General features: G+C 36.9%; 1 protein-coding gene across 1 annotated transcript in view; it reads left to right on the plus strand.

Moving 5' to 3' along the window:
- FMN2 (formin 2) overlaps positions 1-19,225 on the plus strand; it is a 177,710-nt gene that overhangs the window by 65,208 nt on the left and 93,277 nt on the right. The window contains exons 8-9 of the mRNA XM_026845620.1: positions 6,055-7,556; positions 8,549-8,693. Coding sequence (XP_026701421.1) covers positions 6,055-7,556; positions 8,549-8,693 — 1,647 coding nt within the window. The remainder of the gene's footprint in view (positions 1-6,054; positions 7,557-8,548; positions 8,694-19,225) is intronic.

The following is a 19,225-nucleotide window of genomic DNA, read 5'->3' on the forward strand; positions in this document are numbered from 1 at the left end:
CCACCCCCCCTCTTTTCTTTCTATGCCCATTCTCATTTATGTACTTATTTTACACTGGGTGAGTGACAGAAGAGTTAAGCTAATTTCTGAGCTAAAAATCTATGTGGAGGGGTAAGCCTTTTTTGAAACTTTTACTGTTTACGCTGTATGATTCTCTAATAATGATATTTCATGTATGCTAGGAGAGAAACTGTCAAGACTTGAGGGAAGGTTTTGTTGGGTTGTTGGTTGGTGTTTTTTAATAAAGAGGATCTAAAACTTTCTGGGCAATCAGGCTGAAAAATGTTGTTTGTAAAATTGCTAAAAGTAATGTTATGTAAGACAACAATATTTATATTTGACTGCTGTGTAGCTCCTGGGGTGGTCAGTGGTTCTGTGAAATTTTATTTTATCTTGCTTTGTCTGTAGTCTACAAAAATTCTTTTGAGGCTTCAATTGTAGCAGAACTTAGGGATAACTTAAGGTTATATTTCAGCTCAGTTAAGAGTCTTACAGCTTAGAGAGAAAAATCTTTCAATCTTTGATGTATCTCAGCTGGCTTGTGTTTTTTGGGGTTTTATTATTTACTTAAATAAGAACAGTAAAGAACTGGGATCTTAACCTCTGAAATGCACTTAGCCCATGGATAAGGAATTCAAACTGCTCAGGAGTAGAAGCTTCAATAAACCAAATCTGAACAAAACTATTTTCTGACTTCTAGCTTTACAAGTTGGCATTTATAATGCATGTATCTTTCTTCAAAGTTCCATGTTCCCTGCTGATCTTCTTTTTGTTTATTTGAACTACGTGAATTGCAATAATTTCTGATTTCTGCATGCAATGTGTTCGGGTTTTTTTGTCACCCATGGTAGGTTATATCAAAACCTTGTGGTTGATTAGACATCCTATTTCTTTAGCTTAGGAAGAGCAAAATAGTCCAAATGCCAGCATAGTGCAGGCTGGTGCAATCCATCTGTTGCAGTACGTCACTGAGTGGGAGATTAGCTCACATGCACCAAATAAAGTTTATCACTTCAAGCGAGCCAGTGCACTACACCGTTTCTATTTCAGGGCTTGCTTCTTCAGTGCTATCTTGGGGACCTGTGCATCATATTTCCTCGTGGTTATAGGAAGAAACATGAACTATTGTGAAAATATGTATCCTTTGTCTCGATACACGTACCTTAAATATAATAAAAGCTTCTCAAAAATGATTAAATCTCGTAGTCCCAGGAAGAAACTGGTACCCGGTACTCCTTCAACAGTTCTCCCTGGTTCTATTTGCAAGTTTGGCAGCTTTTGGCTCAACTTCTACTGCTGTAGAACTAAAATGCTGCAATGGGTATTGAGGATTATGTAAAACGTGAGAATTAATGAGATGGATGTCATTTTGTTTGAATGCAAATCAAGTGTCCATCAGTACTCCTCATCTGACAATAGCTGTAGCAGTAAAAATGCCTGCTAAAATGTTGTCTCCCCTTTTCTTAAGATTCATCTGCATTTGCAAAAAGTAGCTTTGAAAATGAGACAACTTTAGAGAGAGAAACCTGAATAGAGATCCCATTTCTCTGACTGAATTAAATTATTGCTATGGCACTACTTTGTTCCATTCAGTGAGCATGTACGTTCAAAAATTTTTCACTTCACATAGAAAAGAGGCATTTATTAGCAGCTGGAAAGAGCATGCTTCCAAGTAACTGGGTGCTGCTAGTACCACCAGGTGTTGACTTATTGGAAGACCTGAGGGTTCTTATTTTGCCCTCTTAATCCTGTTTAACTGTACGCTTCTATTCCCTGTGTGTATTGCAATCAGTTGGCAACATAGAATCCAATTCATTAATTCTGATGTCGAGAAACTAAAAGGTTAAGGTTTTAGAAAATAAACAAGAAATATAATAATCTAAATATGAATTCTACCCAGAGAGGAAATTTCATGACACTAAGTGATAAATTGCTGAAAATTATCAAACTGCTGATGCAACTTGTTGGCTTGTAATGGTATAAGACATTAGCTTCTAAAACTAAACTGTAGTATGTCTTTATTTTTCAACTATTCCAGAATTACCATCAAGAACTGCCATTCTGCTTATTTTAATAAGAAAAAGACACATTATGGATGTTCATAAAGTATATAAGTGAATGCAAGTTGAGATAGATATAGATAAATATGTAATATAGACATGCACGCACCTGTGTGTGTGTGTATATATATGTGTATATATATATATATGTAAATGTAGACTAGAACTAACTTTTACAGATGTTTGTGGGCTTTTCTGCCTGGGAATTTAGTTATAGAAGGATCTGTAGATTTCAATCACTCATCTGAGAAACTGGGATGTCAGATTCAGTAGAGGAGGTAGCTGCAATATGAGCTTTTACATGTTTGAAGATCCAAGGCATGATCTGTCTATGTAGATCAACTTTATGCAGGAGATTTGATGTGCACATGTGGAAAACATGACAAGATTGGAATGAGTTGGATGTAATGTACATGCTTTTGGTTCATGTGCAGATCCAAACGTACACCCTTTACCCAATAAAGCCAGTGTTCCCAGATCAGTGGGATACTGTATGCACATCAACCTATCAGTGCAACACACATACAGTCAGGCTAGCAGACCAGATTGACCATCCAACTCATTGTGCATGGAACATGTACAACCTATCTGAGAAATGCTTGGCATCATTTCTATAGCCATACACTTCCGGAATTATTTTTCCTGCTCACGTCTTTCACACTCCAGTCACCTGGATAAAGCAAGGCTTAAGCTTCCACCTTTCTTTCTTTCTTTACAGAAAGAAGACTGTTCCACAGCACCTGGGCCCTGGGTAAGAACTCTAGGCAAGACAGAGTTCCCTCATATCTCTTTTAAATCCCGTAGGTTTCTGCTGTGGAATTGCCCTTTGGATTAAAAATGAATCTTCTTTTCATTATGTGTGGGGTTTTTATCTGGGTCTTCTGGTTCTTGTCAACAGCTTTTGACCACCTTTTACCTGTATGAAAAATTAAGTCTTCCCTTGCTTATTCTTCTAAGATAACTGTCTAATTTTTATTTCTGATTGGCTTTATATAAGATTTCCTTCCTTGTTGAGGATGGTGGAAATGTGCTGTGGCTTATGTTTGTTTGATACAGCCCTTTCTGATCTAGAGGAAGACTTTAAACTTCTTGCTAGGGAAAAGGCAGAAATCTAATTAGCCTAGTCTGAGGGCATCTTAAAAGTCAAAATGAAAAAATATATCTAAAATAATTACTGAAGCATGTAAATACTGGAACTTTAGTTTGGTTAGTTTCTTAAACCAAATAAAGCATACAATTTCATCTGGGTGAATATCTCTGCATTCACAGCAAAGTCTTGTCATAATACACTGTTTCTTCTAAAACCTGGATGTATTGGTGGTTGTTAGCTAACAATGCCAATAGCAAATCACCAGATTGTTTGAAATGCCATGTCTCAAGGCATTGTTTCTTTGGGTATGGGGTAAAAAAGTATCTTTAATTCATCAATACATTTTTGTTTCTTGTCTGAATTGCTTAATCATCTCACTTAATTGCCCTTTTTTTTTAATTAAAAAAAAAAAAAAATCCAACACCTTTTGTGAAAGAAATTTCATGATCTGCAGGGTAAATTCTCTTGTAAAACAGTGAGTTCTAAGTTCTTCCTATAGTTCAGGTAGAATTCAGAATTCAAAGATTACATCTTTCTTGTGAAAAGTTGAATCCAATCTCCTGAGTAAATGAGTTTTTAAAACAGTGATGAACTGTTCTGAGATGAGCCATTGTTAAGGCAAATCTCTTCAGAACCATTTAATATTGTGCCTAATTCTGTTGGTTTCAGTTCGTTTGTGGCAGGAATGGATTTTCCTATTCAGATAGAAGTGGGAAGCTGTATCTGTCATAAAACCCTTGGTGGGGTGTTTTTACAGTGTAAAATGGGAGCTTAGGAGAGTTACAGTCTGGGGAAACTGGATTTGTTCTCAAATAACTGAAAACTGGTGTGTGTGGCCTTAATCCTTGGAACACATTTTCTTTTGATAGTGTTGCCTTCTGAAGAATTGGTAGGTCTTAGTGTATTTCCAGGTGACTGGTAGGGGGATAAGAGCAGATGAAACAAAGGGATAACAAAATATTCTCTTTCTCCTTTATAATTAAGTTCTTCAGCAAAACTGTTGTTGTTATAAAGTATTGAGCTATTAAAGGAAACTGAGTGGATTGAAGCACCATGAGTAGTCTGGTATGGAAATGTCTTTTTCAGCCTTTTTTTTTTCTTGTTATAATATTTTTATTAATGTCTGCTGTGTTCATTCTTTCATTTTTCATTGAAAAACATTTTGATGTTCCTTTGCCTGTTTTACATTTCTCTTCAAAGTTTGGTAGGGACACCTAGTTGTAATCCATAGCTTTTGGTTCAAACTGCTGTTCCAGAAAGTTCAGATAATTTAGGTGATCATAAATTTTGATAAAGGTGCTTCAAAATCAAACAGTGTTTGGTTTAAATGTAGTAGTTGCTGGTTTACTTCTGGGATTACTTTAGGACAGCTGGGAAACTCCAAGATAAACACAAAAATGAAATTTTATGTTTGAAATCCAATTCTGTGCAGAAAAAATTTTTAAGTCTTAATGATGAACGTATATTTTATTAATAGTCCCCAGCTGCAAGTTACAACTTCACTTTCCAGAAAGGAAAATGACTTTTAAATGTTTCATGTATGAAAGGATGAGATGAAAAACATCATCTTCCTGAAACAAATCGAGGCAAATAGTATATCAGGTATTGTATGTTTATTTGTAGGCTTCTTTACAAGACCTGTAAAATCTGAATAACTGAAAGATTTCCTATGAAGTAAGCCTACAGTCTCATCCATGAAGCTTATGATTTTATAGAGGGGAACAAAAAAGCACTAAACTGTTTTGCTGTAATCACTTGGGAAGTCTGTTGCATGACAAACTTAATTCAACTAAATGCTCGAAGTGATGACCAGTATTCCAAATTTAAAGAAAAATAAAGTACTGAAAAGTAAATGCATGCGGCTAGAAAATATTAAGGTTTTTATTAAAAGATTTTGTGTTGTAATGTCATATCTGTTCTATCTCTTGTTCAACTTTCCTGAATAAGCACAAATGGCTATTTTCAGGCTAGGTTGCTTCTTTTGATATCTTTTGATAAAAGCACATACCCATTAAATTTAGTACAGTTTATTGTAGGTATTTATTTAAAAACATTGGAATTACTGTGCCATTTAAGGTTAATGATTCCTCTACTCAGTCTACAGCAGGCAGGATAAGATGCTTCAGAGAAAGATGTATAAAAATGTGGAAACCGTCAGATACAGAATAAGAATAACCACTCCAGACAGGAAGCTTTTCTAACGTCACTCACTCATAGTCTGTTACTTGGCAGAGGAGTTTCAAATATTGGGTGGGACGAAAGTTGTCCCTTAGTTTAGTCTTATTTATTTTCCTTTGCAAACATGCTGGCTGGAGGAAAGTATAATTACTCTGTTCTGAGATTAGCTGTTTTTGAAAAGTGAACATTTGTTATGTTCTGCATTCCTAATCTGTATTGTATCATTAAGGTGTATATTGAAACCCAGCAGTCAGTAGTATGTTGAGTCTGTTACGTACAGTGCATCCCTTTGAAGAAACACTTAACATATTTTCAGTTAACAGAATGGAAGTAATGCCCTTCCCACCACCACGTCTGCATATCCATGTGTGCACAAATGTTTGCAGTACTTGTGCTCAGTGGCTGGTTGTTTTCTTGGTCAGGGAATGTGGAGGGAGGGAGGGATTTCTGATTGCTGCTGATTTTTGGTTTTGCTAAATATAATCACAGTCTAAAACATGCTCATACTGATGACAGTAGTTTCATACGGAAGCAAGTCATTTTCCTAAGCTATCTTCTTCCATTGTAAGATGCAGCTAGCCAAAATGATAACATTTGTTTTTAAAAGCTTGTCATAAATGGCTTATTGCTGAACCTCTGGAATACCAGTATTCTTAATCTAAGTTTTATTTTTCTATAGTGATGAATGTAATCTGTTTTGTGCTTATTATTTATTTTCTTTCAAAGGATGATTTGGAGGTGAAATCTGAGGAGCGTGCCAGTGTCATTCAACAACTTGAGCAAACTATTGAGGATCTGAGGACCAAAATTGCAGAACTAGAGAAACAGTTTCCTGCTGCAGAGGTACAGACTGCTGGGAAGGAGCAGGAAAATGAGCACATGCATGCAGTCTGTGGGGAACTCAGCAGTGTGACTCTTCAAACAAACAAAGAGGAGACTGTACCTAGAACTGTCTCACAAGCAAGATCTGTACAAACATCACCAACAGAGGATTATTTAACAATCACAATGCCTTCAGCCAATGCACTGCCGCAGCCACCCCCACACACACACTTAGAAGGGGGCAAAAGTGAAGGGCCAACTCAGAAATTGCCAGATCTAGAACTACAGCCCACATTTTGTTCTGAAATCTCCTTAATTCTGTCACCGAAGCTAATCTCAGTGCCATTGGATGCAAGCCAGTCAATACAGAGTACACCACCGTCATCTCTTCCAGGACCCAAAGTTAACTTGTCCTTTGCATTTGAAGGAGAGACTGAAATGTCAGCTTCCCATCAGCCTCTAAGTACTGTAGATGTGACTTGTAGTCAACATACCTTGTCTTTGTCCCCAGAGCTCACATGTAGCATTCCTCCATCACTGTCAGCCACTGAAGTGACTGCTGCCCTGTCTGGAGCACATGGCCCTTCACTTGCCACTCCCATGTCCATGGTAGGAGTACCATGCCCACCACCCCTGCCCACCTCAGGACTCCCTCCTGCTGGCTCAGCAGTGCCACACCTGGACCACTCTTTGCCAGGTGTCATGATGCCACCACTCCCTCCTCCTCCTCCACCTTTGCCAAGTGCAGAGATGCCAGTGCTGCCTCCAGTCCCATGTGATGGAGTCCCACCACCACCTCTGCCACCACCTTTGCCCGGGGCAGGAGTCCCATCCCCTCTGCCTGGTTGGGGTGTCCCACCTCCCCCTCCACCACCACCTTTACCTGGGGCTGGTGTCCCTCCCCCACCTCCTTCTCTGCCTGGCCTGGCAATGCCACCCCCAGCACCACCTCTGCCTGGGGCAGGACTGCCACCGCCTCCCCCACCTCTGCCTGGAGGGGGTGTCCCCCCTCCACCTCCTCCTCCACCACCTTTGCCTGGTGCAGGTGTCCCCCCTCCACCTCCTCCTCCACCACCTTTGCCTGGTGCAGTTGTCCCCCCTCCACCTCCTCCACCACCTTTGCCTGGTGCAGGTGTCCCTCCACCACCCCATCCTTTGCCTGGGTTGGGGATGCCACCTCCAGCCCCACCACCTTTGCCTGGAGCAGCACCACCCCTTCCAGCACCAACCCAGAGCAGCACCTACCCAGCAGTCCCCCAGGGTTATGGGTTTCTTCCTCCTCCATTACCATCTGGTTTATTTGCAATGGGGATGAATCAAGAGAAAGGGAGCAGGAAACATGTGATAGAGCCTTCTCGGCCAATGAAGCCTCTTTACTGGACAAGAATTCAACTCCACAGCAAAAGGTAAGTCGCAGAGTTGTGGAGAGTGGTGTTTTCACTTTATGGCTGTCAAGACAGTGTCATATGTTATGAGCAACTGTCTGTATTTACTGCTAGGCAGGTCTTTGTGAGAACCTCAGTGCAAACAGGAGTTTATTTGCAGTTGGGTATGTAAATGAGGTGTCTATTTTCTTTAAACTGCACAAACTCTTGTCCTTTGGGGTTACATACCACACGTTGATCAGAGATCTGGGGTGACTGTGTGCCACTAAGCGTTATGCGAGATGGTTTTTTAAATGTTGTATTTGTGCCTCCCCTTAACTTTCAAGAAAACAATTTCACTGGAGCAGCTTGCAAGTTTCGGTAGTGTCTTCCTTCTAGATGAATGTATGCAGAACGCATTTTATCCTCCTCTTTCCTTTCTCTAGGGACCTAGAAATCCCCCCTTTTTACCTTGCACACTCAGCAGGCAGATTCAAACTGCAATTTATTTGTATGACAGTATAAAGCTATTCTGGTAGCCCTTGTGTTGATGTGACTTTGATATACTTGGTTTTGGATGTTGATGCATTTTTTTTTGTAACATATCAGTCCTGTTCATGAAAAGAAGTTTCCTCGTTTATCTTTATGTCTCTGAGTATTGATTATAAAACCCTTCTGCTGTTATTTCTCTTTTCTTTTCAAGTTCTTGCCACTGTCACACAGGTAGTCTGGAGATAACTGTGTATTTCTAACTTCTCTTTGTGTCCATCTATGTATATTTTACAGCCTATATATATATTCCTATATATATATTCCTATGTATGTGGAGTGGGTGAATATAAATGAGCTTGACAATTATCGTGTGTGAACAAAGCAAACAAAGTATGAGGAAAAACAACAGCATATCTTATCAAAATACTGCTAGAAGAAGTTAGGCAACTTTTAAATTGCTGCTATTTTATTTTCTTCATTCCTCCATTTATGACCTTATTTAGTCTGACATTGCCCTACATAGGTCTTTTGCTTAACTTTAGAGATTCTAGTGCTTCACTTGTGTGGGAAAAAATTGAAGAGCCTTCCATAGATTATCATGAGTTTGAAGAACTATTTTCTAAAACAGCTGTTAAAGAGAGGAAGAAACCCATTTCGGACACCATTACAAAAACAAAGACTAAACAAGTGAGTATTTATTTAATTTCAGACCTTTTCTAGGCTAATTTTTACATAAAGACAGTTTTTTGCATGCAGCTGAGATTAATTTTGCTTCGTGTGAAATTGTTACTATATATATGCTCTATGTAGAAATATAAGAAAAGGAGAGAATGTAGGATGGGTTTCAAAGCTATATGTGTTAAAGACCAAAGATTTCTTTTTTATAAATTACTTTTCAAGTATGCATTTCCTTAAAGATATCTTTGCTTTATGCCCTTCAAAATTAACAAATACAAAACTAAAATAATTAGGTGCATATACGATGCTTTGAAACTGACTGCACATGTGTAATATATAAATTATTCTGATTAATTTTATAAATCGAGTTGCATATGAATTACCATGCCTTCAGAGAAAAATTATGTTTAAGAATCTTAAGTCCTAATGTTATACTAATCATAACAGTTTTAAGCTTGTGGTGTGTTTTTATATATATATATATATATAGTGAATATGATTCTTATGCATATAATAAACGACAAGCAGAGTTGGGAAAACCCAAGATTAATCAAACTAGTTTCTTGGGGTGGTGTACAATAAAATAAAAATAGGAAACATCTTTTAAATGTAGAAGTTCAAACCCTGGGATAAGATAATTGAATCTGAATGTTTACATGACTGAAGTGCTGTAAACTTCTTGGTATCTGTGTGGAAATCAAATTGTGATGGCATGATAAGTAATTTGCAATTAAAATTTCAGGCTGTAGAGGAGCATGTTAATATGCAGAATCCTAAACAGCAGTTAAAGTTCTGGTTTTATCTTTTCTTCACATTCCTGGACTCCAAGACTAGGCTGTTCTTTCCATCTTTTAACATACAGGTTAACGGTATACAAGATTTTTTTTTCCACACTAGATATACAATGGGACTCTCCAAAATCTCCATGGAGTAGAATTTAGGTTTGAATATGACCTCCCCACCTAGTAGTTCTGGAGATCTTCCCTGCATAGACACATTTTGGTCAAAATATAAGCATGCGGATGCTCTTTAGTGTGTTGGCAACCTGCTGCAGGCAACAGAACTGGTAGTGAAGTTAGGAAGATTATTTCAAGGTGTTGGATAAAACCTTTATCTGGGTGGATGGGAAGGCTAGTGCAGCTACACTCTTCTGGCTGTTCATCATGTACCTACATGCTGTACTAGGCTGTATTAACTGGGATTGGAGAAAAGGTAATGGTGCTGCTGCTACCTTGCTGTCCTGTAAGAATTCTCTAGAATGTAAGATCTTTGTTCTTCCTTCCTCCTCTAGAAAAAGCCCCTTTTAAAGGTTATTCTTAACTAATAAGCTCTTAAAGTGAAAAAAGGAGTGCAAAGGTATACCTGATGCATTGTCTATGAACTGTTGGTCCACCACATTTCACAAGGTTGGTGATGCAAATCTCTAAAAAGAGTAGAAATTATGATTGTTTAGTTCTGTAACATAAACAGTGGTTGAAGACAAACAGCAATTACAAATAAACATTGGAGTGGATTTTAAAACTAAGAGTATTCATTTTTCTTGCCATGCCAAAAATGTAGATACCTTATCAATAAATAAATAAGATGTGGATAAAACTAAGTGAAAATGACTGATTGTTCTTAATTTTTTGGAAAAGAACAAGTTGTCTATCACAGAAATTTCCACACAGAATTTTTAGCAATCTAAGTAGGTGCCATCATCTAGAATAAGCATTCCTGTGGGCCACCTAGATTGACAGGAGAGAATCCCGTTAGTTTACCTTCCTCTGGTGATCAAACAAATGTACTGCTCTCCAAAAGAGGAAGAAATTGTCTAATGGCGAAGTCTGATTTGTTAAACTGTAGTATCTGGGGGGAAAGATCAGCTGGAGAGATAATCACAGGCTTTCATTAGAACTACAATTAGAGCTATCATTTATTGTAGATGTCAAGTTAAGTGTTCATTTGTGCAAGTTCAGTTTGGGTTTTTTTTATAGTATTGACATGAGACAACTGAAGCAGAACAGCTTCACAAATATATTCAACATATATCCTCTCAGCAGTTTGGAATGCAGGCCTTCATTTTTTAAATTCTCTTCATTTATGCCGCAGTAAACACTTGGATAATGAAGTCCATCCATGTTTAGCAGAAGAAACAGTTATTTGGGGAAAGCATGGCTGTAATTCCATAAGTATGTTTTTATAGGAAGCACCAAGTGCTGTTTAAGTGGTTACTGACTTACGTAGCTTCTATGATAGTTACGGGTGTTGTAAAGATCTTACAAATAGTGTTTCTGTAGTAATTTTTACAGGGACATGTTATGCAAAGCAGATGTGTTCTGTCACCTGTTGAGCTATGGAGGAGGGTTGTACAGAATAGAACCAAGACCCACAAAGCTCACTCTGCTACTTTCCAGAAATTCTTTAATCTGGCAATAGCTTTTCCTCCTTGCAATAATGTGTGGGTGTGCTGAGTGGATGTATTGCTTAGATGGATTGGATGTAAAATACTAGCTACCCTGAAAATAGTAGTCGGGAAAAAATGCCCAGATAACCTTAATGCATAAAATATTTGGTACTCTATGTAAACATCTGATTTTAATAAAACAATGTTTTTACTGTAAACTGGAATAAAAATGTATTTACAGTGGAGGCCACATGGCAGGGAGAGGGAATTCTAGCTAATTCGAAGAAAGATTTGATAGTTTTCGGATGTTTTAGTGGGTGAAAGATTAATTTTTTTTAAAAGTATGCTGCTGTTCTTTACACAGAGTTATTTATGCTGTATGCCATAGAATATATGCATGATTTGCTTGTGGATATACATAGATATGCACGATATAATTATTTCTAAATGATAACCCCTTTTTAAGTGGTAAAACTATCTACATTGTTGTGTGTTTGGGGTTTTTTGAGTTAACAACTGAGTTAATTTCACCTTGCCCAAATATTGGTTCTAATTGTTTTTCCCTTGGCACGACCATCTACAAATAATGTAATACAATATAAATCAATAATGATTCAAAAAAATAAGTATTACATCTCACACTGAATCAAGGTCAAATTAAAATCCACTCCAGAACTTCAAAGGGAAAAAAATGAAGTGTTAATATTTATTTGTGAATGCAGCTGATTTTATTCTTACTGTCTCTCATTTGGTGCTATGGTAAAAGCTGTGATTTATTTTGCTCTGTTAATACATATATGTCAAATTCTCAGCTGCTGTAAATGTGTGCAGGCTCACTCAATGAGAATGCCTACTAAATCTTCAAAGAAAGTCCTTTATGGGCTATATTATAGGTGGGGCTGCCATTGCTACCTATTAAAGTGGTCTGGCTTTCATTACAAGTCCCTGTTATAACTTTGCCAAAATTTAGCTCTTTAGGCTGCAAGTTTTGTCGAGTTAGGGTTTTTTTTCCCCACACTGGGTGTCTCCTTCATTTAGCCAATGTTAAGAAAGAAAACAAAGTCTGGTTTTGCTCATGTCCACATAGTTTCATAGACAAAATGTGGAAAAATTTTATCAGATACATGTCGTCTTAGTTGTGTAAAGGGTTTCTTAAATTTTGCCACTCTGCATCTCAGTTTCTGTGGCTCAGGAGAGACTTCAGGTATAATTCCAAAGATTTTTTCCTAACCTTGTGCTGACAGTCTGAAAAACAGGGACCAAGAGGAGAGAGGCAAAGGAAGATTAAGAAGTGTAATGAGATGAAGTGAAGAACTGAGGAGATCTGACAGGTGGAAATATAGAGCATGATAGGTCTGATTCTGTGTCACCTCTTATTCTGACTGAAGTAATTTCTCTCAAACTTCTTGGGAGCCTGGGGTATTCTGGACCTAGAAGTTCTTTTCAGTAAACAGTGGATCTTATCAAACATATGGTGTTTGACCCAAGCAAAGGGTGAAAACCTGCTCTTGGAGTGTCTTGTTCAGCTGTGCCATGTAATTATAATATTAATTTTGGTTATATGGCTGGATAGGATTTTTTGTAGGACCCTTTCAATAGCTAGCATGGACTGTGTGGAATGAAAAAAAAAAAAAAAAAAAAAAATTATCAGTTGTTGCAGCACTTTAAAATCATGTAATTAGTGAAACAGGAAGAAAAAGGATAGACTTATAATTAAGGCTTACATACTCAAGGATGACGCTAAATGCAATATTAAAAATGTACTTACATGGCAAACATTGGCCAGTGTGCACTAAATGGTTCAATGGAAAAGTGGCACAAAATCAGAAAATCTTGATATCTCTGTCAGGATAACGAGTATACAGAAGGGGTTGAGCTGATTTGCATACGTTGCTTTCCTAAGTTTTGAACAGTCATCTTAGAAGCCTTACTGATAATCCTCTAACCGTATTTTTGGAAAATAACACACATGTAACTGCAATGAACTTTTCAAGAGCAGACCATGTGTTTATAATTTATCATGTAAACAAAATAAAAATGTTAAAGATATTCTCATATGGAAAATCTCCTATTAATCTATTGACATTAACATTTGATCTTCAAGGTCTTTTCCAACCTAGATGATTCTCTGATTTTAATCTCCCTCTTCCACCCCAGCAAATAAATAATAGGGTACTAAAGTTTCATTCTGTTTCAAAAGTCTTAGATGCAAACAAGATGTATCAATAAAACTGTTTAGTTAATGATTGCAGTATTTTTGAATTTTTAAGTCGAACATAAAGAAGCTGTGGTAATAGAATATCCCTAGAAATAAAATGCCACATAAAATAAATACAAATTGGTAAATAAGGTAAATGTCATATTGAGTTAACAGATAAACTTTTATTCATTAACAGGGAATGACATAAAGGGAAAAGTAATTTTCTGAAAAGGAGGGTTTATTCACTCTGCAAACAGTGGAGGCACTGTCTTAAGGACCTTTCTGTACCCACACTTCTTGATCTATTACCTGTATCAATGGCACAACTGTTTGCTGTGATCATATGTACTCTCCACAGATACAGTTTGGGTTCTGCTGCCCCCACAGACAGGAATATTAAAGGACTTGACTGATGCATCTTTTTTATTTATAGAAGAAAATAATTAACAATGTCATGAAGTTACTTATGAAATTGAACGTCTCGCTTATTTGGCTTGTAAGAATAATTTCCTTTATGAGATGCTGTATGAACGTGGTCTCTATTTTTACTTCTCATTCTCTTTATACGGCTTATTGCATGTTTTGTTGTTATATTGTTTTGTAATTGTACCTACAAAGTCCTCTTTGTTGTAAACATAGTTTTACCTGTCTGCAACTACTTATCAAATATCTCTCTACCTGTTCAGGCTTCCCAGGTTGACGTCCTCTGTTAACCACATGTTATTTCTCATTCTTGTTTCCTCTCTGCTTTCTTTGGATAACATATTTGAAAGTTTAGAAACAAACAAATGAGCCTGGCAAACTCATCTTGTGACATAAGAGCTCTGTGGGTTTCTCTGTTTTGTTCATGTATCCTCCCTAGCACTGAAAGTTTCTGCTGATGCAATGGCCTGGTTTAGATGCTGCTGCTAAGGCTCACGGATTCCATATGGGCAAGAAAGGTTATGTTCATTTCTTAACCAGAGAAGCCATGTAGAGTGTCTGACAGTGGCCTCGTGTTTCTCTATGCTCTAGAAGACAGGGGAAGGTCTTACTAACAATTTGTTCCAATAAAGACAAAACTAGGCTTTCAGTTGGAGTGAGCTGCAGCTGTTCTGTGGGACTGAAAGCTGCATATCTAAAACACGGAACCCAGATTGTGAATACCAGCAGACAGAAAACTGCCAGCATGGGCTGTGTACAATTCTTGCTGTACCTGATGTTGTCAAATAGAGGCATCTTAAATACAGCAGTCTTTCCAGGGAGGCTGGTAACCTTGCATTACCATAGCCAGTAGTTCTACACCTTTTGAACACTTTCTTCTCTATCTCTCCATGGTGTTTCTGGACTCTCTCAGTGCAGCAGACACTGTAGCGTTGGATGACATCAAGGGAAGAAGAAAGGAAGAAAATATGTAGATAACAATAGGCATTTTTTCTCCCATCTCTCTGTCCACATTGATTTTGCTAAGGAGGCAAGAAACAACACATATTACAGTATTTTTTAAATCTGAGCAAGAAAATTCAAATCGCTTCAGAATTAGATAGGCATATGGTGAATGTTTCACATAGAAATTAGTTTAGTACAGTGGTCACTGTGATTTAGTAAAAAAATCACTGTGTAACTTAAGTGTGAAAGTACTTGTCTGTGTTACTATCAGTTCCTAGCTGACTTACAAGTTAATTTTTTTTTACATCAGCATGAAAATTAAAGTTTTAAGATTATTTTTTTTTTTTTTTTTTTTTTTTTTTTGCTTATGGCTATATTGTGTTACTTAGTGCTGACTTCAAGCAACAAAACCAAAAATGTTGTTGTTCATTTGGAGTAAGTACAGGGAATAATATCATACCTTTGACTGTAATCATATGTCCCTCTTTAAAAGTGGGAACACTAAATCTTTTACAGCATGGATTTGGGTTGGTTTGGTTGTTGTTGATATCTTCCACTAGGTATCATAGTGAGTTCTCAACTTTCTTGAGTTTTTTGGGGTTTGAGTTTTTTATTTGCATTCTTTACCCTTTACTCAATCCCTCCTCTTCTTACACGTCTGTCTCCCTGATTTGATGTGCTAATCTTTTTATAAAATAACTAAGACTGTTCATTAAAAATGTATTTGGGCATGCAATATGTTTTTCAAGAGTTTGCAAAAAAATGTGTATAATTGTATGCCTAATTTGAATACACAGTGACAAGATTGTTCAGCAATTAAGCTGATCACCTGCAAAAAACACCTGCTGAGTGCATTGCAGACCATGCCTGAAAATTCTGGCTTTTATACAGATTTTCTAAGGAAATTTTAGTTCTGGGGGGTTTATTTTTTTAAAAAAGTTTATATTGTAGCATCTGAACATACTTTTGCAATACTAACCCACAGAGACATTTTAACAGTTACAAACATAAGATCTAAAAAAAAATAGGAACTAAACTATAGGTACCCTGGTCTTTTAGCTGATGAAAGAAGGAATAACTACAGTTGCGGTACATAACAATGAGCTAAACTGTCAAAGAGGAGTTTTAGGTATGGAAAAAAAAATCCTTGTGACCTAATTTTAAACTAAAGAATTAAACTTTTCTTTTAAGGACTGGAGTAGGAAATAGAGATAAAGTTAGAATATTGTTATTTTTTATTAAGGAACACTTTAAAATTGTTCAGCCTCCTGTTGAGGAACTCACTGTTTCTCTAACTATTGTATATCTGAATTTAAGCAATCTAAGTATTTTTCTGTCTAATGTCATAAGTGAGGAATATTAACTGGAGTAGCAATCTCCTAGTAAAAGATTACTTCTACAGTAATAGTCATTTCAGACAATACTGTATTAGTGATAAAACAGCATAAAAGGCCATGAACTGCTTCTCTTTGTTAAAAGCTTTATTTTGAAAGCACAGTAGAGTAATAGATAAAGCAAATGAAAAGCAAATATTACGTTTAATCTTTACCTTCAAGCATAAAGTTACAGTATCCACAAACTGCAGACATGTCTTCTTGGTTGCACTAATTTGCATAACATGGTAGCAACTTGCATCTAGAAGTATACGACGAAGAGAATTTTGAAGTTTAGTTAACTTCTTATAGATTGTGCGAATCTTCAGTGGGGAGAGTAACCAGTTAGTTTGCAGAGGGGACTCCAGGTTTGATTAGGATAGGAGACAGATGTTCTGTGGTATGTGATAAAAGTTGAGTTCAGTTAAAGCATTATGTGTCGTCAGCATGGATACTGGGTGTTGGTTTTGGGTGTTTGGTTTTCTTTTTGTAAGTATGAAGTAGAAATGTTTGATGTCCTATTCTACAAAAATGACCTCACTACTTGAAATAGTTCCTGTTTCCACTCTCACATTTGCCATTACTAGCCAGAAGTCACTTCTGGATTTACCTTTAGGGAAAACAAACAAACAAACAAACAAAAAAAACCAAAAAAAAACAAACAAACAAACAAAAACCAAACAACACACACACAAAACTCCCCACTCATAATAGCATGATATTATTCTGTTATATCTGTTAGAAGACAAGGATATATAAATGGAAAGATATGATGAGTCCAGCTCTGTCATCGTCAGTTTTACATTTGGAATACCATTGAATCCACAGAAAAGATGTGTTGTCACAGTGCCTAGTGAGAAGGTGACTGCATTACTCCCCTGATCCTGTCTCTTAACATCTTGTTTGGAACTGTGAGGTTTCTGCATCCTCTCTGCAACAGTTACAAGCTATAGGCCTTTGTACAGTGGAGTTTCTTGAATATGACTTTTTGTAACATACAGTAGTTTTTTCTTAACTAGTGAGAGCCTCGGGATAATTTTGCTTAATGCTGGCAGTCAAAATCAGAACCAGAGAGCAAGAATCATTGCAAAATTCCATGCATTAACTAAATATTATTCTGGGGAAAGGGAATCATTGTATTTTTGCTTCGGGGTTCTCATCAAACATGTGTCTTGCATTACCTTTCACTAAATATCTCTTTGACTGCTTTTGCTTGTGTTTAAACAATCAGGAACAAATTTGGCATGTAGTTTGTTTACTGCTTAACAATGGGGACCACTCAACAATTAGAAAGTTTGTCCTAGACTTCAGGCTGCAGATAATATCTTTAGCTTCCTTTTTATTTATTTTTTTAAATATTTGTTTAAAGCAGAGTCCAGAATCCAAACTAAAAAGGAGCTGCATATTGTTTCTGAGGCTTTAGATCTTGTAGAGATTGGATTTATCAAACTTTTGTTGTTCTGCCTTTAAATGGCGTCACTCGTCTGTAGCCTGTAGACCTAGACCATGCAGTTGATTTATTTTATTGTTTTATTTTTAAATGTGGGAATTGCCTTAGGCATTTATGCTAATATTCATATTTTCTGAATTAGTGTTGTATTGTTGCAGCCATTCTATTGGAGGAAACTATAGTATTCATGCAAGTGACTGAAATAGGAATGAAATGCATAATAGAGTTTAGTATAAAAGTTGACATAAACCCTACATTTTAAATAAAGCCAGACAAAACTGGTAGCTGCTACATAAAAACACTTGATCTGTTGCTGTTCTGCACACATTCACCTGACAGTCATGCTCTTCAGTACTCCCGCAAAATGTGGCACTCGGTAAATAATTATTCTTCTGCCCATCAGCTCACTTCCAGGAGCAGCTGCTTCTTCCTCCTAACTTTTAGGCCAGATTCCTCTTAGAGCACAGGACTTGAAGGGATTTATTAGGCAACTAAATCTCATCCTGTAGCATTGACAAGAAACATGCACCCTAAGGAATCACATGCTAGCCTTCATCATAATAATATAGTTAGTTTATGTTGTTCTTGGGGGTTTTTTTTTGGTTGTTTTTTTTTTTATTTTATTTTTTTTTATTTTTTTCTAGTGTTAGGTCCCCTTGATGTATTTGTAGACCTGATCTCGGTAGCAATCTGTGCTTTAGATTAATGATGGGTGGTAGAAAAAGCAATTTCACAGTTTGAAGCAAATATACTAGTATATGGGCACTGACAGAATTAGAAGAGGGAGAGTCCCAAGAACAGACTCCAGCTTTTCCTTGCTCTTTGGGCCTCCAAGGGAGAACAGTGTAGTTCTGCTTCCTTTGGAAAGGGCAAGTTGTGGACCCTCCCTTGGTTGTGGCTACAGCCCCACCTGAATGCAGTTGTAATATTGTTTTGGGGAAGACCACTTAACAAAGGTATTTCACTCTGTTTTCTTCTGTTTTCTTCTTCTTCTAGCCAACATAGTAGTTTGCATCAGTTCCATTTCTACTTCATTTTTGCAGAATATGAGTGACAAGAAATGTACACACTTATTCCAGATGAGCTGTTGCCACTTGGTGTGACTTTTTATTTCCTTATAGGACTTTTGGAGTGGGTTTGCATTCACTTTTTAATTCACTTTTTTTTTTTTGGTCAGCTTTGGGATAGTTTTCTTGTTTAAAACAAAAGCAACAAAGGACTCCCTCTATATGTTGATGACAGCAGCAAGCTTAAATTATTCTATTATTGTGAGATGCTTCAGAGTTGAGCAAAAGCAATAATGGTGGGGGTTGGAATCAACAGTTTCTCTAACATCTTCCATACTGCATTCAGTCTTGTCAGTTGTTGGAGTGGACAGCTTTAAGGAGGTGGTTTTGAACTTTTATTATGTAACATACCACATTGTTTCTTTGTGAAGTCCAGCCTTTTCTGGAAATATGGCTTGCTAGCAACACCAGTTAAAGAGTTTCTGTTCTTTTTGAAATTTTGTATTTTTGTACCCACTTTTTTTTTTCCTGATAGAATGAAAGATACTTGTTTGATTGTTATTAGAGATGTACACTGCAATGTAGTTGTTAGAAAGACTTGGTTGGTACTTTGCTACCTGAGATCTATTTTGTTTTGAAAACATTTTGTAGCTACAAAGTAGTAAACAGATAATGGCTTCTTTTTACAACAAGAAATTCTCACGCTATTTGTCACAACTTTTATCTCAGTTCCAGGCTTAAATGAGACTTATGTTCC

The sequence above is a fragment of the Athene cunicularia genome, assembly GCF_003259725.1.
Source record: "Athene cunicularia isolate RWA chromosome 3 unlocalized genomic scaffold, athCun1 chr3_part1, whole genome shotgun sequence".
NCBI classification, from domain to species: domain Eukaryota; kingdom Metazoa; phylum Chordata; class Aves; order Strigiformes; family Strigidae; genus Athene; species Athene cunicularia.